The following is a 26,365-nucleotide window of genomic DNA, read 5'->3' as shown; positions in this document are numbered from 1 at the left end:
AAGAGCCCCTCCCCAGCATCCCTATAGGCCCCCTTCAGGTACTGGAAGGCTGCTCTGAGGTCTCCACGCAGCCTTCTCTTCTCCAGGCTAAACAGCCCCAACTTCCTCAGCCTGTCTTCGTACAGGAGGTGCTCCAGTCCCCTGATCACCCTCGTGGCCCTCCTCTGGACTTGTTCCAGCAGTTCCATGTCCTTTTTATGTTGAGGACATCAAAACTGCACACAATGCTCCAGGTGAGGTCTCACGAGAGCAGAGTAGAGGGGCAGGATCACCTCCTTCGCCCTGCTGGTCACGCTCCTTTTGATGCAGCCCAGGATACGGTTGGCTTTCTGGGCTGCGAGCGCACACTGCAGCCGGCTCATGTTCATTTTCTCATCGACCAGCACCCCCAAGTCCTTCTCTGCAGGGCCGCTCTGAATCTCTTCTCTGCCCAACCTGTAGCTGTGCCTGGGATTGCTCCAACCCAGCTGTAGGACCTTGCACTTGTCGTGATTGAACTTCATGAGGTTGGCATCAGCCCACCTCACAAGCGTGTCAAGGTCCCTCTGGATGGCATCCCTTCCCTCCAGCGTATCAACCGGACCACACAGCTTGGTGTCATCGGCAAACTTGCTGAGGGCGCACTCAATCCCACTGTCCATGTCAGCGACGAAGATGTTAAACAAGACCGGTTCCAACACTGATCCCTGAGGGACACCACTCGTTACCGGTCTCCAGCTGGACATCGAGCCATTGACCACAACTCTTTGTGTGCGGCCATCCAGCCAGTTCTTTATCCACCGAGTGGTCCATCCATCAAATTGATATCTCTCCAATTTAGAGAGAAGGATGTCGTGTGGGACAGTGTCAAACGCTTTGCACAAGTCCAGTTATATGATGTCAACTGCTTTACCCTTATCCATCAATTCTGTAGCTCCCTCATAGAAGGCCACCAAATTGGTCAGGCAGGATTTCCCCTTAGTGAAGCCATGCTGGCTGTCACCAAGCACCTTGCTGTTTTTCATGTGCCTTAGCATGCCTTCCAGGAGAATGTGCTCCATGATTTTGCCAGGCACAGAGGTGAGACTGACGGGTCTGTAATTCCCTGGGTCTTCCATTTTCCCCTTCTTGAAAATGGGGGTTATATTTCCCTTTTTCCAGGCGTCGGGAACTTCACCTGACTGCCATGATTTTTCAAATATGATGGCCAGTGGCTCAGCAACTTCATTCGCCAGCTCCTTCAGGACCCGCGGATGGATTCCATCAGGTCCCACGGACTTGTGCGCGTTCAGATTTTTAAGATGGTCTCGAACCAGATCCTCTCCTACAGTGGGCCCAAGGTCTTCATTCTCACAGTCCCTGCATCTGCCTTCTAAGAACTGGGTGGTGAAGTCAGAGCCTTTGCCAGTGAAGACCGAGGCGAAGAAGTCATTCAGAACCTCAGCCTTCTCCAAATCCTGTGTAGCCAGTTCTCCCAAAAGCTTCCTCAGGGGGCCTATGTTGTCCCTAGTCTGTTTTTTGTTTGCTACGTACCTGTAGGATCCCTTCCTATTATCCTTAACATCCCTAGCCAGGTTTAATTCTAACTGGGCCTTAGCCTTCCTAACCTGGTCCCTAGCTTCCTGGACAACATCCCTGTACTCTTCCCAGGCCGCCTGTCCTTGCTTCCACCTTTTATAAGCCTCTTTTTTCCTTTGAATTTTCCTCAGCAGCTCCTTATCCATGCAAGGAGGTCTCCTGGCCCTCCTGCTGCACTTCCTTCTAGTTGGGATGCAGCACTCCTGAGCTTGTAGCAGGTGATCCTCGAACATCAACCAACAGTCTTGGGCCCCCCTGCCCTCCAGGGCTATATCCCATGGAACCTTACTAAGCAGGCTCCTGAAGAGGCCAAAGTCTGCTCTTTTGAAGTCCAGGGCAGTGAGCTTGCTACACGCTCTTCTCACTGTCTTGGGGATCATACCTAGTGAATGATACCTAGTGAAGATATGACTTACTTATGACAAAGACAGATATGTGGATTTATTTTTTAAGTCAAAGTTTTAAAATATGTGTGTATAAATAAATATAAGCAGCTAAGGTGCTGTGTTTCTTTATCCCATATACACAATAGTCTGGTTTTTAATTGGTTATTAAACAGTGAATACTCATTAAAATCTCAGTTCATTAGAAAAAATAGTACAATGCAATTAAACTGTAGTACAGACTAATTAATAAGGGAATTGGGGAAATTCAAATACTTTTAAAGAGATAGAAGTGGGGGCAACAGGGTGCACACACTTGTACCAGTCATCTTCATTATCTTAGCAGATGGATTTTCTGCTATTTTAGAGTTTTGCTGAGGGTTCTGTTTTTTACATTTAGTTTCAAAAGAAATCTTGAGAGTGGGAAACATTTCTAATGTGGGTCCTCACAAAGTCTGGAAAAAATGCTCTTAAAACCAAAAAAGATAATAGATTTATATATAACTTACCCCCATAACACAGTCAACTCTCACTTTGTTTCTGTAGACCCACTCTCAATACTCTGAATTTTTTCTTTAAGAACACCATTGAAGAAGCCTGCTAGACCTTTTGGTTTGTTTTAATCACTCAGTCCAAAAGCTATTTAGAAGTAGGATGTCACATGAGTCAAGACTGTAAAACCTTGCCACTCACTGTTGACGCTACTAGTATCACACAGTTCAGTAGCAGAGGGCCCTGTTGCAGAGATTTGCTAAAAATAGTTGTTTACACCCAAACCCAGGATGAGCTTCAGACTAAAAGCCAAATTAAGGTTTGATTGTGTTGCTGGTGCTTATGAGCTGTTCCCCTAGAAGTCTGGGTCCCGTGTATCTTGGTGAGAATATCACAAGCCGACCTACCCTGGTTTCTGCCCTTAGGAGGTTAGTCTTCCATTGCACAACATGGCTTTACTGTTTACTATTCTAACCAGAAGTAAATCTTAGGTCTGAGACGTTCTTAGCTTCTGATATTTACTGACCTGTGTTCAGCTGGAAGTTTAATTGGCTGACTCTCTCTTGCTTCACACCTTATATGTATTTCTGTTACCATGTATTTATTTATGCATCAGGCTCATTTACACTGAAGCATAAGACTGTAGATCAAATCAGCTTTGATTCACTAGCATTTTACTCCCAGTCTGTAGAATTGTAAATTACTCTACAGAACGACAAACACTGGTCTGACTGTTAGATCACTGTGTTATACAGCTGTGTTATGAAGCAAAACCCGTTCATGGATACTCATTCATTTGAGAGACATGTCACTGGCCTAACACAATGGGTTTCTTTCAAGACCTCAGTTGTATTTTATTCTGTTATTTCTCCGTTAATAAATAAATAAAATCCCCATCGGTTTATGGCTGCAAGAGATGAAAGAACTCCTTTTTTTTCGTGTCAACATTGTGTAGTTTTGATGGATTCTGGCAACAGTCAACTCCTGGCTCAGACTTCTGTTTTCCTTATTAACATTTCCTTGGTTGTCCCTGCCAAAGTCTCCTGGACATTTCTGAACTCTGTGAATTGTTGCAAATATTGCAATGTCCAAGTGTGAAATGAACTGCATGGAAACTCCAGGGAACCTGTTAGCAGTGTATTAACAATAACCCCAAGTTCTCCTAAAACAACAGGCACCTGTTCAATGGGGAATGTGTTCTTAAACTGGCAGTCAATTGTCACTGCATATTTTAGCATCATTTTTTGCACCTTATCTAAGACCTGCCATGAGCCTTGAAAGCCTCTTTACTAATTTAAAACCAGTCTTCACAAACCACAACAAAAATGAGACTATGAAGAACTAGAGTATACAAATAACAGCATTTTAAAAGGATTATAGCAACATTGATATTTGTTACAATTCTGGTTTACTTCAATGGGAATTGAGATGACAGTTTATAGAAGGCAGGCACTTAATCTTAATAATTACCTCTAAGGTATTATAATCATGCAAGAAAGATTTGCGTTATAAAAAAAAGAAATTAAGCTGAACAAATGAAACCATAAATAATACTCCAGAAAACCTTTCTTGTAAGACTGACATACCTTAATAATTATAGTAAACACTTTCCAACTGGGAAGCTAAAACTTAATATCTAAAAGCATTCAGAAAGTATTACATGTTTAAAACGATTCCTGCATTATAAATACATTTGTATTGCCTACAGCCTACGAGAAAATTAAATATATTCATATAGTGGAGCGAGAATGATGTGCAGCTCTAGAAAATCCCAGCCCTTACTCATATATAGAATATGGGAGCTCTGAAGGAACACATTTTCTGGATAACATTAATGCAGAACAAACCCCTTTCTCACTCTGGAGACATTTCATGCTCCGTGACACTGTGTCAGGAGCTGACACAAGGTCTCTTTCGCAGCTCCCATACAGCCCTTCCAATCATCCTGTCAGGCCTTGTGTTCTCCCTGTAAGAAGCTGGTCAAGAAGATGTTACTGAACAGAAGGAATTCTGTTGGAATCCAGTGGCCTCTCCAGCCTGCTGCCATGCAGACAGCCCAACATCTGTCAGTGAATGACTCTCAGGAGACCAGTGGAGTGTTGGGACTGCGGACAAGTCTAGAGAGCAAAGTATTTATTAACACCTAAGTAAATCCATCAGCCAGAGAGCTGTTCATTCATTATAGTACATGGGTCTATCACTTGTGCAAGTCTTATCTAGCTACCGACTAGGTTTTTCTTCCTGTCTACTTGATAGCTTTGTCACCCAAACTCAGCTGGCTTCTTCAGAGCTCATTTATACTTTTTATAAGTCCTCCAGCCTGATCCAACCTGCCTCAGAATAATGATTAACGATTAATGTCCTATTAGCCATGGTCTTACTGCTGAATATTTAGCTACTTTGACAGCATGATGGTATATTTCCATTTTATGATAATACTAGACATATTTAACTTCTGAATTGAGTCTAGAAGCTTCAAGATTGACATGTCTTTCTAGTCACAAACAGCTGTACATAATCTCAAATCCTATCCTACACATCCTTCAGGATTGGCACACAAAATTATTTTAAGTAATGAGCATTTTTAAGGATGGGGAGGTGAGAGAGATAATGTGCCACCACATGATTGAGTGACAAATACTGAATGCTTGATATCTGAATTACTGTCTCTTATATGCTACACAGATTAATCTGTGTCTGAAAATATTTTCCACTTACAGAGATTGCTCAATAACACTTGAGAGGTATGCATATACGCCTTGTATACACTAAATGTGTATGGCTTCTTTCAAATTAAGCTTCTAAGCAACAAACAGAAAAGCCAGATAATGGATCCAGGTAATTTGCCTCATAAACAGGCAGGTTGTATTATAAATATATGTTATTCTTTATTGTGCCGCAAAATATTACTGAAAATTACACCCAAGCTATTACTCAGGATGTTTTCTCCTGTTACAGCAGAACACTATACCTTTGTCTTAACAATGCAAGAAATACTGAAACTGAAGTAAAAACTCTCTTCCATCAGAACAAGGAACAGGATTTAGCAGGGAACTCTTATGGCTATCAGACATCAGGGTGGTCTAATGGTTTTAGGCCTTAAGTAAAGAAGTTACATGTACAGACATACATGTTCATATGTGAGAGAGAAGAAATCTTTTTCCTGTGCTTCTGAGAAGGAGAATTTTTTAGCAAAATACTGCTTTATCTCTGCCAGCTTACATTTACCCACACATAACAGTGAATGTTTGCAGTTACCATGTTCTGTATAACATGGTAAGAAATTCTGTCTGGCACATATAATAAACCAGGAGTAGTTTTAAGGACACGATTTTCATCTTGTGAGAGATGTAAGGGACTGTGTTTGGGAGAGCAATTAGTCCCACAGCAAAGACATCTTTTCTTCAATAATGACTATTAATGTGTACTTTGGAACCTACAGGCTAAAAACACATAACTTGGTCTCTAGAGTTATGTTCAGAAGGGGCTTTTGTTATGCTGGGCATAGGAAAGATCTAGAAACACATATACCAGTAGACTGCAGATTTTTCCTGATCCATCTCTCTTTGTTTTTTCTTCCCCTAATCTTCTTGACTTCCCTCTCTCCCTCCACAGTTGATGCTTTGATAATTCTTTCCCTGCTTTCCTGTTATAATTTTGGATTCATGTTCTCCCCTGAATCTACATTCAGGCAAATCACACTGGCACCACCAGATTTATAAGGAGAAAACATGTTCACTTTACTGCTAATTGCTATTCGTTGCCATTGTTTCCCATGTTAAATAACTTGTATCATAATCCCTACCTTGCTGCATGCTTGATCTCTTACTTCTGTTATTCATCTTCTGTTAACCTCTACCTCCAATTCATTCTTGCGTTATGTATTTGGTGGATCAAGGGATGATTTTTCAGCCAATGATTCAATTTACATCTAAAATGAAATATACCCAAAATCATTCATAATTGCCTTCATTTTAAATTGCTGAATCTGTCACTTATGGATGCTGTTTGCTAATGGAGCATCTCCTTTTCTCCTTTCTTCTCAATTCTCTGCAGTCACACCAGTTGTAATCTAACAATGAATGAAACAGATTGATGAAATGGTTGAGTTACGCACGAAACAGTCCCAACTGGAAAAGCATTTAATGGTGGTTAAGTCTTATGCAGTTGTATAAACTACCTGAAAAATGAGCATGACTAACACAAGTAGCAAGAGCCCTTTGAAAATGCCATTCTGGGCAGAATTCTGAAGGTTTACTGACATATACATTGTCATGCCTGCTCTAATTAAGCCTATCTAATTACTTCTCCTACAAGGGTTTCAGGTTGAGCATATAAATTCTTGAGGACATTATCTGCTGTAGGTGTATAAATGTCTTGCAGAATAGTAGGGAGGAGAGGTCTGTAGGGAAATTTAATACTTTTTATTAGACCATATGACATAATTGGGAAAACAGACAAGCATTTGGACTCACAGGACCTTTGCTAAGTATCCATGAATAATGATTTCACTGTACAGCTAAATGAATGTCCATTCTTTTTCTTACCTGTCTCAGTTGATCCAATAAAAGTATTATGAACCTTTCCTGTCTCATATCCTTCTATCTTATGAAGCCATTGCTATATCCACAGCATATCCAGCAAAAGAAAACAGGTATCTGATAAACAGACTTCTCTTTGTTTGGGTCTGTTTGCAGTAAAGTAAAAAGAAATTAAAGGAAATTAAACAGCTTCTACTCACTTACCATATTGCCCTGGGAAATCTATAATTCTTTTCTGCAGAATGGAACAGTTCCAGCAAGCAATGTTTTCCCCAAAATTGGCATAAATTGGTGATGAGGACACACTGCTGTGAAATGCTAGACATTAGGTACTAGAAGCTTATACAGTCCCAGGCAGTACAGTGTTTATTTTCTCACTTTGAAGGGCCCTTTCCTACATCCACTGGGTATGTTTTATACTGTTTGAGCTATAGATAGACCATGAGGACACCTGCAATCCAGCTTTTGCTCAGCCTTGCCAAAAATGTAGGCCTTCCAGGCATGTTTAAAAAAAAATAAAAACAAAACTAAGCAAAACCCTAAAAACCCAAACTCAAATCAAAAAATGTTACCTGCCAGTGCCTGAGGAATTTTAATCTAGAAAAAGGTGGCATTTACAGAGTGCAGCAGTTGAGAAGTATACGTCTTCACTGCAAGTTTGGACTCAGGCATACAATTGCCATGAAATTATGATATCACATTCCCTGGATCTGCACAAGATTATGGAGACTTATCCTCTAATGAACTCTGCTTTTAAGTACAAGCAGTATTGAGTGTGAGGTACAAATTATCAAGATTAAGCTTTTAATCTTTTACTTGCTATTCACACTAATGCTGCTACCACGCTTCCCTGTGCTTGTCACCAAGCCTAGAATTGTGATTTGCATTGATCTGATCAGTTGCAGTGGTCAAGTCAGGGTTAAAAGTACAGTACTTAATGCAAGAAATGCTGGGAGGAGGAAGCAGGGTCCAAAATAAATCCCACTTTGCAAACACACATCATAATTTAAACTGGGAGAAAAGGCCATAAATCTGTTCTCACGGGTGCATTGGGAACAAGATTGGGCTTCAGGTAGAATTTAATTACCACACGGTTTTAAATGATTATTGCTTGATAGGCTGGTGCCAGAATCAGTCAGATTCCTACTTTATAATAAAAAACACCCACCTCTCCCCCCAAAAAAACAACAAGAACACAAATAAAAACCATCAAAACCCACACACAAAGGACAATAATGTCTGTAAAGTGCATACATTTAGTAGCAAATGGCTTTTGTTGTACATAGTTATTATAATTTAGGCTGCCTTATTACTTGAATGCAGCCATTGTATCTGTTTTGATGTGGCCTTGACTTTTCTAATTTAAATACCTTTGATGGAACTTTAATTTTTTTAGGGAAAATATACTGTTTGAAAAATACACAGATTTTTGACCAAACTGATAATAAAACCAAATATTTCCAACTTCTAATCATATTTAGCATTTTTGTTCTTTTGTTTCAAGTGTAGAAACATCATGAAATAATTCCATAATATGAAGCCTGATGAAAGTGGCAATTAAAAAGGAATCTATCTGCTACATCCTGTTCTTCACATTACCATGCTCTGTAAAATATAAATCTCTATCTCCATTGCTAAAGCTTTTGTTTCCCATCTTGATTAGGCAAATATTGACAACAATAATCATTTTTCACTAAAGTGAGCCTTTAATATAGAGTAGAAAGAGTGCACTATGGATATTACATTTTCCACAGAAGACTGGCTTTCACATTAGTGTTTGCTATTAGCGTATTTCATGTCACTCCATCATACTGTCTTTCACTCAAATCCTACATTTGTTGGAGCAGATGGAAAGTTGGTTTAAATTAATTGAAAGCATGCTGTGCACAGCTTGTGGTACCAAGAACATGCAAAGAAGAAAAGAAGATACATCAATTTCTTTTCTAGCATACCTATAACTGTGAGATCTCTTAAGAAATCATCAAGGTATTATGCTTCTCTTTTTTTCCTTTTTTAGAGAAATCTCTATTGCTTTGATATTAACAAGAGGAGAAAGACATAGTGAAATTGGCTAGATGTACACCATTTGAAAAGTAAATTCTGCCTAGAATTGATCATAACAAAACGACAGAGAAAGCTAGTACCTTTTCCTTTGTTTCTGTAATCTTACCTACAATTCTTAGAAACATTACAAGTTTGAAGGCTAATTACTTTCTCGCCCATTTTGTTTCCACTACATCCTGTATATGGATCGTCAGCTTTTCTTCTGCCATTACTGAAATCCAGTTGTCTTCTCTGTTCTCTGAACCAACAGCCAAAAATGTTATTAATGCCTGAATCATTTGTTTACCTGAAACCAAGATGGGGACACTCATCTACTTCTCTAGAGTGGTCAGTGCACAGCTGTACATCAGTACCTTTACAGTTAAAACCAGCTTCAAAATTATCCCAGTATAAACCATCTAATAAACTGTGGCTTTTTGATCAAGCAATAATGGAAAGTTTGCTTGATTTATAATTTGGTTCTCTTTAAAGAAAAAACAAACAAAAACCCAAGTATTTGTTTCACAGTGGTGCAAAAAGTCAGGGCGGGAGGGGCAGATATTGGCATGGGGAGTGTTTCTAAGATGGATGGCATCTGTTTGGTTTGTATGCTGTGCTCTGCTAAAAAAATTGCAGTGGGGTAGATGGCACAGGCCAAGATGAGACCCTCTGACACGAACAGGAGATGTTACATCTTTTAAAACAACGGCAAACAAAAAACTCAATGAAGAAAAACAGGCTGTGGAAAACAAGGTGGGAAAAACAAGGCAGGAAACAAGAAAACTGTAAAACAAGCCTGTTGGTTTTTATAGGAAGCAGATGCAGAGTCAAAGCTTTAGAAGTGGTGGAAGGAAAGCTCCATGCCCCAGAGGGGCTTAAAATGGGAACTTGTCACCAACAAGAAATGCACCGAAATTTGCTGGACTGAGAAAGATCTCAAGGGTCCTGCACAAAGATGGTGAGCGGTCTGTCATTTTAACATGTCTTGCTGAGTTTTCTTTGTTTCAAAAGTTGCCCTGTTCTAGTTTGCGTTCAGATAAAAGCTGGGTTTGAGTTTTAGAACCCTTTTGCTAGCCTTAGTTTCTCTTTCTTACACGTCTTATCTCTTTGATGTCTTATCACTGGCCACAGATTCCTTTTCTTCTCCAAAAAGGTCAAAAGGGTAGAAAAGGGTGAAAAACACTTTTTGCGTGTGCTCTTTCAGTCTTGAAGAACTCCAAGGCTGAAATGGAACAAAACTAAACCAATACATTTTGCCTTTAGAAAAGTAAAAATTTGTCTGGAAAATTTAAAAGAAACCAAATACATCCCACATTTTTGTCCAGATTAGTAAAGTTATTTTACATTTACCTGTGGTGGATAAGTTATTTTATGTTGAGACATTACTCCCCTCCCCATTCTGGCTGCAAATATTGAACTGCTGTTGTTGGAGGCCTTATTTCTGCTACTCACTGAGCATATTTGACCGTCCCTACTCCTTGCAGGTCAAATACAACTCTAGCAACTGCAAACGAAAAAGATAAAATAATGCAAACCTTTCCCAATCCTACACATCTGGTTTCATTTTACTCCTTTCGAGAGAGCTTCAGACATTGCAGCTGAGCTTATCTCCATTTTGTTTCATGATATGATGGCATCACATACCCTCCACGAATGTTTTCTTGTTGTATTAGATATCCATGAAATTCAGTTGTATTCTTGTAAGACTTGACAGAATTTTTGCTCATTTACTTAGTTTCTTCCACAGCTATCTCTATACCTCCTTGCTCCTCCCAAGACTCTAAAATCCTTCCCTTATTATTTTTTATCCATTTTCACTTTTGTCTTTTAAAATGTTGCCTGCAGACTTTTCCTTTCACTTATTTTTACAAACTCTTTATGACCACCTGAGCCAGCATTTCTTCCTCTGTTCTCAAAAAACCTTATCCCAACAAGTCTTTCCTTGTCATGTTTAATTAATGGCAAAATTATGCTTCTCCTTACATGCCAAACTCATTCATTCATAAGCAAGTTGCATAATCATAATGCAAGCGAAAATTTGGCTTGGAGATTATAACTTCTCTTGAGCACAAGAAGTGTCTTAGTTCATATTAACAAAGCTCTTTGGAAATTCAAAGGATTGTACAGGTAATCATTGTTTGATTAATAATTTACAATATCAACAGGACAGAAATGAAAATTGGAGAATGACAATCTCAAACCAGCTGCATGCATGTCAGATATGTAAATTTTTTAACTTCCTTCCTCTGCTCGGGCACTGCTTAACCCCATGCTGAGCTGCCTTTCTAGACATAACCTCTACAACATTCACCAATAATTAGATAGTCATAAAGAAACAAAGAATGAGAATTAACTTCCTACCTCCTAATGTCACTTGAAGATTAATTCACCTAAAAACTAATTAGCCGACATACCACAAGCACAGTGCCCCAAATGTAATGAATAAGAAGGAGGAAAAAGGACGAAACACCCAAACCTTGAAACAGAAACTCCGTTTCTGAATCTCTATATAAGCAAGCTTAGTGATTCTGGAAAAAACTACTAGATTAAATGCCTAACATGTATTTTTCCTGAAGTGTAAATGAAACCATGATAAGGCTGGGATGGAACTCTACAGCTATTTCACTGACATCGACAAGAAAAGCAAATGTCATTGCATGGAACTTCTTTCTGAAGATAAAAGTATAATCTAGTTTTAAGATTACAGGGAGTTAGATAGCTGCGGGCATGTGGAGCAGTTTCACTGAGTTTGCCATTTAATGCCAGCCAGAGCTTAATAGCAGCCAAGTCGTTAGTTAGCGCTAGTTATTAAGAAGAGCAAGTGAAGTCGGTAGATGTATCACAGAGCCAATGACATAATTAGCACTTGAGTTCAGAGGTGATTCTTCCCCCATCAGCGGGAGAAAATTAGGCAACAAGGAAATTCCCACATAGAAGGATTTATTCCTAAGGCTGTAAACCAGTGCTGGGCAGTAATGTCAAAGTTGCTGAGATTTGAAAGTAAAAGAGGGTGAGTAGAATCCAGAACACTAATTAGAGTTTTATGGCTTGCCGAGTTTTTAATAGGTATTGGAGAGTAAGCCAAGACTAACAATCTCAAATAGACTTTAGTTAAGTAGAGGTGAAGGATTCGACATTTCCCAAATCTCACCCAGGATACTCAGAAGTTAGCTGAAGTTCAAGAAACTTCTTCCCAGTACGGGAGCCACTTCAAGAAGCAAACTGAACACAGGCCTTTTTCAAGCTAAGGGATATATAAAAAAAACATCAACTTTTGTTGGTCTTGTTTCAAACTCGTCCAAATCAACCTCATAAAATTACACTAAACACTCTATAGTGGGCCAATCAACCATATAAAACAGCCATTGTGATGTTGAGTATTATCTGGGAATATCCTATTTTAAACAGAGGAACAATGAAGTACGCATTAGTACTAAGGTTTTGCATTTAAATTCATCTTGTCAGATCTTTTCATTAGAACCCCCTTGTAGTATTACTCTTGTATTGACTAAAATAACTAACGTCAACCATCCACAAAAAAGGAAATCTAGTCTTTCCTTGAACAGTTCAAAATGATAGGGAATCTGGAGTTTCCCTATGCACAGAGTTTATCTTATGTTTAAAAAATTTTATTTTACTAGTTTTTTTCCTTTTTTTTAATCAAAAGTACTTTTTGTACCTGCTGTACTTTCCCCTCACTAAATTATTTCTACATGGTAACTTAAAGTGTTGTCAGTTATGTTTACGTGCTACTTATTACCTTTATTTCTCTCGAGTCCTCAAAAATCATTTTAGAGCCTCTTTTTCCTGATGTCTCTAAACTTGCCATAAACTTAAAGAATTAAACAAATTACAACTAAACCAGGATATCTGGTATTAATCTCAGTAGTGCTGAATTCCAGAGAGAATCCAGCTGCATCTAGGGCAGAATTCCCTACTTTCAATTTTACAACAAAAATATCCAGCTATGCAAAGATGACTTTATTGTGGTTGAGCACAGCCAAGACTCCAAATTCAATAAAATTGAGAGCACGTGACCACAACAAAAGAGGGTGGGGAAGAGAGAACGTATGAGAGAACAAGCTTGGTATTAGCACTTTAGATGTTTGCATTGATTTTAATTTTCTCTGGAGCTATTATAGTATCATATAATGCCTTTAATGCCTTTTGGTGAAATATCAACAGCTGGAAACAGAGGGAGTGAACCATCATGTTGCAGCCAGTTGGCACTCAACAGCTCACCAGTGCTCCATGGAGAGAAATTCTGAAACCTCTTTTCTGTACAATGGCTGTTATGTATTAGCTCTGCAGTCATATGAGGTCTTTTTAGCAGGGAAAAGGCTATCTAATGCAATTCAAAGTCACAACTACAATAAGATAAATGAGGGAAATTTATAAATGCTTTTGTCTTATCCAAAGACAGCAGAGGTTTCAAGTCCTGACAAATTCTGCTGTTGCCATGGTAACAGGTTTGCATTTCTAATTGCCCCTGAGATCCTGGGAGATTGTACAATATGCCATCGTCTTCCACTGTCTCCCTGAACCATCTAGCTCTGGATGCACACAACTGGTTTCATCTGTGAAATCAGTGGGACTTCCTGCCAAACATGGTAAGAATTTTCATGTCGAATGTCCCTGAGTAAAATTAAGAACAAATGTTCAATTAAATAGTGCAGTAAGCCCTTCTCTTGGTATCACCCTTGCACAAATTATTTGCCTTTCTGTTTAGAAAAAAATATGCCGTGAGTTTTAGCATGCATCTCCTCCATGTGTGGGGGCTCAAATATTACAAGCTTTGATTTTTTATTATGTTAATTAAATCTGTCTCCTCCTTATGAAATATATCAGTTGCATCCAAGGATAGGTGCTATCAGCAATTTTAAATTTGCTTTTTAAAAAAAAAGAAAAAAAAAAGAGAGAACAACATAAAGACTTTTGTGAAACTGCCACTAACGAAACAAAGGTGAGACTACTAAAAAGAGAAGATAACAGGAAAATATATTTACCTGCTTCTTTGAAGCTAGTTACTATCCTGTTTTTCCCTCAAGAAAATTACAGCTATCAATGAGGTTGTTACATCTGAACAAGCCTGACAAAATCATGAGCACATATAAGATTCTTCTTTTTCATAAATGAAGTTCTTTTCTGTTTTTTTTCTGTTATTTTTCCATCTTTCTATTATATTTCTATGTTTACGTCTATTATTTTTCCTTGAAGATTAATTCTGTTATATTAAGATATATTATTGAAGATATATTCCATTATATTTCTATTTTTCTCTTCCCCACCCCCCTATTATTTTACATTATTTTTCCTTGAAAAGAAATTTATCTCCAGAGAACTGAACTTTTGAAAGGGAATGAGTTGCTTGTACCTAGGACTGAAAGAGATCTGGCTAACAGTCCACAACTGTCACTCTCCAGGACACCAAGGCCTGTGGTGACCACATCATCACCGATTGTAAAATGGCATCATGAAAAGATAAAGACTTGCCATAAAGCCAGGAAGATTACAGATTACTCCTACATATCATTGAATTCCTGTAAATGTATCATGTTCTTGAAGACTTTAACAAATAGTCTGCATAGACTTTTTCCCTCTTTGACGAGACTGGGCTGGAGCACCTCTCCTGTTTAGAGAGACCAAGAGAGCTGGGTTTGTCCATCCTGGAGAAGATAATGCTCCAGGGAGAACTTAGAGAAACCTTCCAGTACATAGAGGGGGCCAGCAAGAAAGATGGACACAAGGGCATGTAGGGATGGGACAACAGATCATGGCTTTCAACTGAAAGAGGTTATATTTGGATCAGATATTAAACAGAAGTTCTTCCCTGTGAGGGTACTGAGGCACTGGTACAGGGTGCCCAGAAAAGCTGTGGCTGCCCCATCCCCGGCAGTGTTCAAGGACAGGTTGACAGGGTTTAGAGCACCCTGCTCTAGTGGAAGATGTCCCTGCCTGTGGCAAGCGGGTGGAAATGGGTGAGCTTTAATGTGCTTTCCAACACAAACCATCCTGTATGATTTGAACCTCTTATATTTGTCTTCCTGTAAACAGGTAGCTGAACAGACAAAGGGTCATATTCTGAAAAAAAGACAGTCACCTCTTGCCTATTTTTTGTTTTGTTTTGTCAGCTTTGAAAAGTACAAATAATAAAAAGGGAATGACTATCAGAGCAATGGGCACTTTACCCTGTTGGCGTAAAAGAAATTTCATTTTCAAGTTGAAAAGTAAAGGGTACAAATCATGACTTCCTATGAATTACCTTTAGCCATTTTGGGAGGCAAAATAACAACAGGTGATTGAGCATCTAGTCATAATAGCTTGAAACTGGAATGCCAGATGCCTACAACAGCTCACTTGTAAATGACCTGCAAATCAAAACTTCCCAGCAAAGAACAGCACCTAATAGTTAAGTATTTAAAGAGTCTAAACAGACTAAAGTCTGACTCCAGATCTGCCACCTATAAATAACTTACATATTTAACATTATTCTAGTTTTGTTATTATACAGTCCTCTTTTTCTTAAAAAAACTTAATTCAAACAAGAGGGAGGGGAAGTAAAACAGTTTAATGCATTATTAATCAGAATTACTCTTAACAGTTTTCCATTCAGCCTAGTAGTATCTTTGCTTCAGGCAGAGATAACCTTCACCAAGTCTTTCCAAATTATGTGCAATATAATGCCTTTTCTGATACTGTCAATACAGTCCTGTACAGTACATGCAAATGAAAATGGTGCAGTGCTACACAGGGTACTCTATAAAAATCTAACATACGGAAACAAGGCTATAGCACTTATCTTCTAGGTACAGAGATTAATCTTTTGGAAGAATTAGCCCAGGCCATTGCTGTCAGGGTGCTCTGCTGCTGAGTTACATCAGTAACAATAATTCATTTTTTAATGGTTGGAGACCTACACTGTAATTCCTTACTAAAGTCTATCCTAAAATTTATTAAGGAAGTTTCAGTGTGTTGGAGCTATATATCTAGATGAGATCTAATCTTCATTAACTCTCAAGAGATATAGCTGCAGGAGAGCCTTGATGCTACACCCTTAAAGCACTGGATAGACTCACTACATATGCACACTTTCATTACTCAGGGTGCTGATCTGCCACATATGTCGGTGTCTAACTTCAGACAATTGAGAGGTCACACATGCTCAGTGGACATACTCAAGCTTTTCAGGGGCAAGCTCTATCCCGCTGCTGTCAGAAGACAGCTCATGGTTACAAACGAACCTTATAAAAGTAAAAAAAAAAAGAAGAAAATAATCTTCTCTACTGAGGTGCTCAGAAAAGCCTCATAAACCCTAACTACTTCTAGGTGAGATTGTGCAAGCTTATTCAAAAGAGATGGCACATGTTTGCAATAGCAGGAGACATTAAAGAGGGATACAGGAAGGCCCTTCTAGTTGTTATATTCAAAAATTTGCCATGGGCAAAAATAAAACCACCTCATATAAGGATGCAAGAATTTATTGCTACTTCAATTAAAATCAAGCCAAAGACATTTCTGGCCAAGTTAAAATGTCACCTGCATAACATTACAAGCTGTTCAATTAAAGGAGAAAAAAAATAATAATGCAATTTAAGCTATAGTACACAGAGTGTGCTACTAATATCTCTCCCTGTAATCTGAGGGTTCTCCCTTCCCTGGGGGTCACCACCCATGTTTTCTGGTGCTGCTAGCCATGCATGCCTTGGGATTGAAATATCAGTGGCAATGGTGTTGCTTTGGGTCGGCTTATGGTAATTTTGATTTTGCTGCCTGTCAACATTTTTTCTCCCGTGATAATCAGCAATTTCATGTTATACTACACTTTGTTTTGCTCGGTGGAAGCTTTTTGTTAGATACGTATGTTTTGCTCTTTATGCTAGATACATAGTTTTGCTATGTATGTATCAACCAGCATTACCGGATATACTGTAGGTAGACATTAGATCACAAAATGCAGCAAAAGAAGTTGAAATAACTGTAAGGATGAAGGTCAGCAAACAAGACCCATCATTAAGCAATAGCCATGTAACCTTTTAATTTTTGCTACTAGACTTAAGCTACCTAACTGCTCTGCAGCTAAGGCAAGCAAGAGGAGTCAAAAAAATTCCTTGTGCTGAAATAAAGGCATATGATCTGTCACTAGCAGTGATAACACCATATACAATAAGATATAAGGATACACAGCACAACGCTACCAGCCTTTTTGCTCCTTATCTGTCTTGATCTCAAGACTACAAGGTGCAGCATCATCTTCCCTGGCTGTCTTGTACATGGATTTGGTTTCAGCAACTGTTCTGCAAAAGACTGAAAGTCAGGGGTGTCTGTCACTACACCCTCTGACTAACAACATCAAACTGCAGACTGCGAGCAGCCTAATCCACCTAATTTTCTGTACAGTCTCTAATTTTAGGCATGCTAATGACAAAAACATTCTTTCCAATTTTAATAATGCCATTTTGACATTCTTACCTGACTCAGATAGAGGAAGCCTGAGGATAACTTTATCACAAAGTAGCAGATGGCAGTTAATGATGGGGATCAGACTCTGGGTTCAGGGTGAATAAAATGTGAATTTCCTAGCAGTGATTAATGAGGTAAAGTGCATCTAATTTGGAGATGCTACAAACAAGACTGGCTAAAGTTTTAGCCTGACAGAAGGTAAGCATCACTGGAAGCACTCTAGTCACTATTTCCAATATCATGTAAGGCCTTGGAAAAGGAACAACCGTTGTGTCTGGAGGAACCAAGAAGTCTGTTTACTTACTTTTATATTTGGCCACATAACTTGTTATCATCACTTAGAGTACACATTTACAAATGTTGATGTGTGCATTAGTCTGTTTTGACATGTTGAAGGATGTGTAATTGCAGGCAGAAATAGTATTTTCAGCATTTACCTACCAGCACTGAAACACTTATGCCACAAAATCTCAACATGCTCAACATGTTAGTAGTGTTTTCTGGTGGATGTGGATAATCAAGAGAGCTGTTGTTAGAAGCTGTTTTATACCTCTGTTCCCTTTCAGAAAAGTATCTGAGAGGCATTCAGCTCAGCTTAGCTTCTGATGAGTAAAAAGCAAGAATTGAATCTAAACTAATTACCTAGCCTTCCTTTGCAGTCAGTGTGAATCATTCCATCTAATTTATTTCAGGATAGGGCAAACTGCCTTTTCGAGTGGGCAATTTCTTACTGTTGACTGTATTAGACTAGCTTATTCATGTCTATAGCAAAATAATTTCAAGAAAAAATGCATCCTACCGCTGCAAAATGTTAGATCATTGCTCTCTGCATCCATTACTACCTGCTACAACATGGGAAATCCCTTCAGCATTGTCCTGTGGAGAGATGTACCATCTAACTAACCTCTTGTGCTAATGCTGCCATACTCTTAATTATACTTATTTGAATATTACCTACCTAGATGGGAATCAGACCCCAATTCTGTTGCAGCAGATGCTGGCTGCCCTGCCGCTCATCCAGCTAATATAGAAGGGCTGTAAAACCTGAGCATTATCACAGCCAAACTAGACACAATTACATGCTAAGTACCAAAATAACCACAGCTAAACTACAATTCAATGAAACAAACCAACATCAATGCTGTAAAATCAGATTGAAAAACATCCAAAATATTTGTAAACCTTGAATCTCTTAGGCCTCATGCCAGTTACCTCACATAATCTCATCTGCCCAATGACATGTTTGTTGCTGTACCTCCTCACTGTTGTGTCTCCATTAAAAAAGAAAAAGAATCACTAAATTTTACTGTCCTTCTGTCAAAGGGCAAGACCATCAGACAGATAATGCTTTTCAAAAGACTGATGTTTCAGAATAGTGCTCTGGGGTAAAGGAAAACTCCTCTGGTGTTTTCCAAAAGTAGCAAGGGGTTACAACTCACGCTTATGCAGAGCTGACCCCAGAGTTTATTACAGCTCACTAAGTTAATTTACTGGGCTTTGTACTAACAGCAATTTAGATAACCCAAACCAATAGTTCACACATAGAAAACTCTGTGCCTTCCATGTTTCTTTTTAATTACATCACTATGCACAATTTGGATGAGAAAATAGCCTCTTTCCATTATTAAGCATTTATGTCTATTTAAGGATGTATGGGATTTTTAAAGATAACAACTATGCTTTGTGTTTACTTTATAGAATACTTCAGGACAAAATTATCTTCTCCTGTGTCTCTGACTTTGAAACTGGAAATGCCCAGCAAGAAACCCCATCTGCTCAAAGCCTTGTTTGGTGTCTCAGTACCAATGCCTGCAGCTTGTGGTGGTACGTCATAACGCGCTTTGGTCACAACATGGAGCATGCCATAACATGCTCCAGTTTATTTGGAACTTGAAATTACTTACCATCAGAAGGTTCCAAAGCTGGAAAACCAATGTCTTCATTTTATTCATTATTGTGACATGGGTGTTGCTCTTGCTCCTCTTACTGCTATATGGTGCAACTGCTAAGTACATTTTTAAACCTAGCAATATTTCTTTGAATCCTTTTGCTATCGTACCTGAATGAATGCCATACCTGAATGAAAGTCATACCTGAATGAAGGCCGTACATTCAGTTTATTCTGAATGGAATAAACACACAGTGTGTTTATTCCAGCTTCTTTATAGGATACTTGTTATGCATGACCGATTAATAGGCCCCAAGCTATACTCAACCTGTTACTCACTGTAAATTGTTCTTTCTGTTGTCTGTGCCATTTTCTTTAAAATACCAAGCTGTTTTATAATTAAAGAGTCCCTTGAAGATCTTGTTTCAATAAACAGTCATTTTCTCCACTGTGTGAAGTTCTTGTGCTAATACGCAATTTAACAACATCTATTATTTTTCTTGTCTCCAGAACTAACATATTATGCAAGGTCCACTAAGGCAAAACTTGAAATGTGATGCTGACTATATGTAGAGATCCAAGACTTCAGCATGTGTTGTATAGCTCAGTACTAGATCTGTTCTTAATCTGCATACTGTGGGAGTTATAGGAGATTAATTGCTCACAGTAGTATTTAGATGCTTTCATATGTCACCCAAAAGATGGCTGAAGAGTTACTTATCTCCAGCAGCTTTATCCTTAATTACCTTTCTCTCTGATAATTCCAAGTTTGGGATTCAATGCATGGTGAAAATCTCCTGTATTAGAGATTGTAACTTTGTTATACAATGTGTTTTCTTTGATTAAAGTTTTCCTTAAACACTAAATGTTTTGCAAAAATGACAACATCTTTGATAGCCTTGCAGTGCTGCCAGAAACTTTCTGCTAACTTTTAACACTGCAGAATGTAGTACTGTGACACTGGGGCTTGTGCATGATTAGTTAGGGTTGGAAAGGACCTTAAGATCATGTAGTTCCAACCACCCTGCCATGGGAGGTTGTCCAACCTGTCTTGAACACCACCAGGGATGGAGCATTCACATCTTCCTTGGGCAACCTATTCCAGTGCCTCACCACCCTCACAGTAAAAAACTTCCTCTTTATATCTAACCTGAAGTTCCCCTGCTTCAGTTTGAACACACCACCTCTTGTGCTATCACTATAGTCTCTAATGAGTAGTCCATCCCCAGCATCCCTATAGCCCCACTTCAGATACTGGAAGGCTGCTCTGAGGTCTCCACGCAGCCTTCTCTTCTCCAGGCTGAACAGCCCCAACTTTCTCAGCCTATCTACATACGGGAGGTGCTCCAGTCCCTGATCACCCTCGTGGCCTCCTCTGGACTTGTTCCAACAGTTCCATGTCCTTTTTATGTTGAGGACACCAGAGCTGCACACAATGCTCCAGGTGAGGTCTCACAAGAGCAGAGTAGAGGGGCAGGATCACCTCCTTCAGCCTGTTGGTCACACTCCTTTTGATGCAGCTGAGGATACAGTTGGCTCTCTGGGCTGCGAGCACACACTGCTGCATGAGTATATATGTGTATTTTTTCAGACACTCATAATAATGATTATAATTTCATTTTTATGGGGGTAAAAAAAGGGTAATTAAAGTAACTTATTTCATTTTAATGCAGTTTAATAAAAGTGTTCCTATAAAGTTAAAAGATAACAAAAATTTGTGCAAAATTAGGAAATCAGATAAATTTCAGATTCTGCAATGGTGCCTGTGATACTGCTTTTTAGTCACTGTTCTAATAAGCTATACTTTGGCAGCAAGTTTAAATTTTAAACATTTTATCATAACAGTTCTTTGGTTTGAATGTGTTTGAATACCAGGATGTCTTATTTTTTTTTTCAGATGCTACCTTCAGTACAATTTCAGATAGATTCTTTAGCTGATCTAAGATGTCATAATTCTTCTAAAACATGGGAGGCGCAACAATTTATGTTAGATATGAATTTGCTCCAAAAATGTCAGGGTTTTTTACATTTAAGAACTTTCTTTTAATAAAATATATTAGATATTACAATCCCCATATCACTGGTTTTTCAAATTACTTTGGATACTTACCTGTCTTTCCTATAAATGCCACATACTTCCTATTTTCTACCAGTAACTATACACTTTGTTGGTGTGATTCTCTGTTACAAAATTTTGCACTTGCTATATTTTCACTTTCTTCTGTTACATTGAGCAGCCTATAAATCTGTGGCCTACTTCAATATAAATATATACCTGACAAATTTAGAGTTCCATGTGTGTGCTTTCCAGATACATCAAAGAGATAACATACATCAATATCTATATTACTTGGTGCTAAAAAATGTCCTTCAAAGACCACACATGAATGCTCCATTGCCTGCAAAATTGTTACTGTTCATTTCTTCCTTTTCTGGCCTCAGAGCTCTGTTTTTGCAGTGGCATGTTGGCTTTCCATTTGTCCAGCATCCTTCAGCTTGGTACAGTTAGATAGACGGGTCGTTTTTTTAAACTGCTGATTCCACTTCAGAGTTGTCTTTTAAAATCCCAGTGGAGCATCCTCATTCCTCATATCGAGATTCACTACTTTAGAGAATCCTGACACCCTGCATTCAAGTTAGTATATAGAGTAAAAATGTTCTCACAAGCAGCCTGAAGGCTTTCTTCAATGACTTTGAGAAGAGAATTAAGAGGATGATGAGAATTAACTTGCCAGAAGCCCCATGATAATGTTGCCTAGTGACACAGGTACAGGGCAGATCATGTCTTGATAACGGCAAATCCTCCACCTGCTCCAGATTTCAGTTGCTTCATTTCATTCTCCCCTCATTCCAAACTCATTACACAGATATGCCGGTAAATTTGCACCTAATTTCTTTAAGAGCTTATCCATTCAGTTCTCTGGTCATTTCTATTATAGCTTCTTTTTGTTGATAATAGAGTAGTCTTTTCATAAATTCCCTAGTCTATAACCAGCATCTGAAAGCATATGCAATACTATAATATATTCATCTCTAGTATATATTTTAGCAGCTGTTAAACACATCCAATAGGATAATGGGGTTTTGTTTTTTCCCTCCCAGGAGATACATAATGATATTCCTCCTCTCTATACCTTCAGTGACACCCAGATTTCAATGTATTTCTGTGTAATGAGCAACTTTTATCTTTTTCTTATGAACTAGATTACATTAGAATTATACCCATTTTCTGTTTCCACACAGGAGACACTATAGTACTTCTCCCCAAGGGTATAAATTTCTCCAGCAACATGAAAATCTTTGCATGTTATTCAATAACTAGACCTCATTTCTTCAGGTATTTTTGTCTTTATGACCATACTCTTGTAATTCATATCTGTGCCCATAGCGTGACATTCTGTCAGCAATCCTTTATTTTCTCCTGTTAGATTTGCAGGTCAGTTCCCTGCCTTGTTTTTCATCAGGCAGATTTAGCAGAATTAGATATATACAAAGAAGGGTGCCTAGTACAGCGGCATGGATCTTCTTGTGTACTGACAACAGTTAAATAAGGCAGGGCTCTTTGGTTAATATCATACGATGTGTGACAGGAGCACGCAGAAGTGCTGATGGTTCAGGAAAGTTGAATGGAAAGCAATTGCTCCCCCTGGGACCCCAAGAAGCACAGTGACCTCAAGCAAACATTCTACTCAGGCTACAGGCATCACCTGCCCTGTGTGGTGGGTTCCACTGCTGGGGAAGGGCTGCTTCTGGCATGGCTGTGCAGTCAGAGCACAGCTTGCATTAGACATCATTCTCCTCTGATTCAGCCCATCAGCACATACATCCTCTCCCTTTTGTCTGTCTAGGTGACATGCTTCCACTTTTGCTTTTTTTATGTTACAGCCCTGCTCTACCTAGAAAGCAACAGCCCTTCCTGCAACCTCTAGCACAAATTCCCAGTGTGAGGCTTTTGTTTGAAGTTCCATTTATGTGACTTGTGACCTGCATTCAACTCTGTCTGCTGCTCTGCCCCATCCACCAGATAGCTTATAGATTTTGGCATGACATCTTTCCTTCCTGTACTCGTATCAGATTAAACACCTTTCCTAAAAAAACACACCATAACCACTCCTGATCTTTTAGTGGGGTTCATCCCTGCCAGCCACAAAATGGCATGTTATTAGAATGATAAACATGCCTCTACAGATAAGCCAGAAGCACCATGCAAATGCAAGAGCAGAGTTCAGGCGACACAGGTCTCCCAAGCTCTTGTTAGGAGATGTATGATGCATATTTCAAAAGTAAAAGTGAGAGAATGCTCTGGGATGATCCTCTGCAATAAGTAGAAGAGCAGAAACCTTGGCATAACTAAATTAACCCCTTCTGCATTCAAACAAAAATCAGTAGGAGGCCACAGGTGAGCAAATAAATATACATTCCTCCTCCTTTGAAGGTTATCCCCCTTTTTAGCAGGGATTTTTGAAGATATACAGCTTTTTCACTCTAAACCATAGTGAAAAAGTGGCCTTCATGCAGTGTAAGTGAAAAAAAAGGAGACTATCAGAGGTCTTGGAATGCTTAACAACTATTAAAAAAAAAGCAAAAAGAAGGAAAAGACAGCTACTTTAGAAGAATGAATCTACTGCATCTGAATGACACAGGCTGGGAAACACAAAACAGTGATTTACTTCACCTTTTCTAGAAAATGGGTTAAAAAATGAAAACATAAAAATCAAAACCAAGCCCATCCAAATCTGCAGTTTAGTGTCATTAGTACAAGAACAAAGCAGAATTTCAGTGGTGAATTCACTAGAATATACTGGGTTACAGATAGACCAGTTACAAAGTAGTTTTCTTCCTTTGAAGCAGAGAGCCAAATCCCTTATCAGAGAGTGTTAAATTGCACAAGAGATGAGTACTTAAAAACATGCCTTTTTTTGGTTTCTTATCTGGCCTTGAGTACATTGGCAGCCATCTCCAAACAGAATATTAGAGATTTGTAACAACAGATTGCCAAAGAAGCGGTATACCGGGTTCTAATGCTAAGCTGGTACACCCTTCTTTGGGGTGTACCAGTGACTAAACCACAATTCAGGAAAACTGGGATCTTCTGAGCAGTCAACTGCTATAAGCTACAGCCAATGACCCAGGTAAAGTCTGTTTCTGCATAGGCTGAAGGCTTTGCACTAGCACAAGCAACTATTAATTTTGGTGAGCATGTCTATATACATATTCATTTATCTATAAAATACAAGTATATACTGGCTTATGCAATGCACTTTGATGTCCTGGCAGAAGGAAATCCCAATGTTAGCATTTTTTAACAACTTCATACAGTAAAATATTTTTTTCTCTTTTGAAGAAAAAAGAGGGGGAGAAAATGACCTAAAAACATACCAATGATTTAAATAAAGAGATCCACTTCCTATTACCCTTTGACACTTCAGGACTTGTTTTCTTTCTCATCCCTTCCTTTTATTTTTCACCTTTGTTCTCAGTTTCTTTGTTCTCTTTTAATTATAAGCCTGCTAAGCCTGCACATCTCTGTCTGTTCTGCTACAGTCGTTCCTTGAATACTAACTAGAAAAAGAGAGCAAGCAGTTTCTTCCATATGCACTCAAAAGTTAATATCAGAGAAGTGCTGAATCAAATGCCAGTCATGCCACAGCAGTAACTGTGAGCCAAAATGGGATGATTAACTCCATTCCCATAAGCACGCTTGTTTTCAAAGAAGAGGGGAGGTCCCAGAAGAATAAAAAGGGAAAATATCATACCTAACTTCACAAAGAGGTGAAAAGAAAGACACAGGTAACTGGAGATGATCTAGTTTAACTTCAGTGACCAGAAAAATACTAGAACAAATTATTAGGGAAATAATTTGTCTGTGCCTGGGGAATAAATAAGTAACAAGGTATGACTGACATCTTTCAAGAATCTATCGCATCAAATTTGTCTGGTTTCCATCTCTGGCAAGATAACTTGCCTTAATGGATAGAACAGTAGAGTCATACAGCTTAAATTTAGTAAGACTTTTAATGAATAATTTCTACACAGCAGCATAGATTATTGAAGCTGGTTTTGGAGGGTTTATGCTGCAGATACTGTTTGATGTGTACCTGGACGGTCTGGCATCCAAGTGCCATCTTCACCAGCAGATCTCCTCAGGGAAGAATCACAGAATCCCAAGGGTTGGAAGGGACCTCAAAAGATCATCTAGTCCAACCCCCCTGCAAGAGCAGGGTAACCTACAGTACATCACACAGGAACTTGTCCAGGCGGGCCTTGAATATCTCCAGTGTAGGAGACTCCACAACCCCCCTGGGCAACCTGTTCCAGTGCTCTGTCACTCTTACAGTAAAGAAGTTCTTCCTGATGTTAACGTGGAACTTCCTATGCTCCAGTTTACACCCATTGCCCCTTGTCCTATCACTGGATATCACTGAAAAAAGCCTAGCTCCATCATCCTGACACCTACCCTTTACATATTTGTAAACATTGATGAGGTCACCCCTCAGTCTCCTCTTCTCCAAGCTAAAGAGACCCAGCTCCCCCAGCCTCTCCTCATAAGGGAGGTGTTCCACTCCCTTAATCATCTTTGTGGCTCTGCGCTGGACTCCTTCAAGCAATTCCCTGTCCTTCTTGAACAGAGGGGCCCAGAACTGGACGCAATATTCCAGATGCGGCCTCACCAAGGCCGAGTAGAGGGGGAGGAGAACCTCTCTTGACCTACTAACCACTCCCTTTCTAATGCACCCTAAGATGCCATTTGCCTTCTTGGCCGCAAGAGCACATTGCTGGCTCATGGTCATCCTCCTATCCACCAGGACCCCCAGGTCCCTTTCCCGTTCACTATTTTCCAGCAGGTCAACCCCCAACCTGTACTGGTACATGGGGTTGTTCTTCCCCAGATGCAAGACTCTACACTTGCCCTTGTTAAATTTCATCAAGTTTCTCCCCGCCCAACTCTCCAGCCTGTCCAGGTCTCGCTGAATGGCAGCACAGTCCTCTGGTGTGTCAGC

The 26,365-nt window shown here is 39.2% G+C and overlaps 1 protein-coding gene across 1 annotated transcript in view; it reads left to right on the top strand.

Moving 5' to 3' along the window:
* The window catches only part of CDH13 (cadherin 13), a 533,860-nt gene extending 514,524 nt beyond the window's left edge, over positions 1-19,336 (top strand). The window contains exon 14 of the mRNA XM_065662579.1: positions 19,175-19,336. Coding sequence (XP_065518651.1) covers positions 19,175-19,176 — 2 coding nt within the window. The 3' untranslated portion in view covers positions 19,177-19,336. The remainder of the gene's footprint in view (positions 1-19,174) is intronic.
* The last annotated feature ends 7,029 nt before the right edge of the window (positions 19,337-26,365 follow it).

The sequence above is a fragment of the Lathamus discolor genome, chromosome Z (assembly GCF_037157495.1).
Source record: "Lathamus discolor isolate bLatDis1 chromosome Z, bLatDis1.hap1, whole genome shotgun sequence".
Lineage (NCBI taxonomy): Eukaryota > Metazoa > Chordata > Aves > Psittaciformes > Psittacidae > Lathamus > Lathamus discolor.
This window is presented reverse-complemented; position numbering and strand designations above follow the sequence as displayed.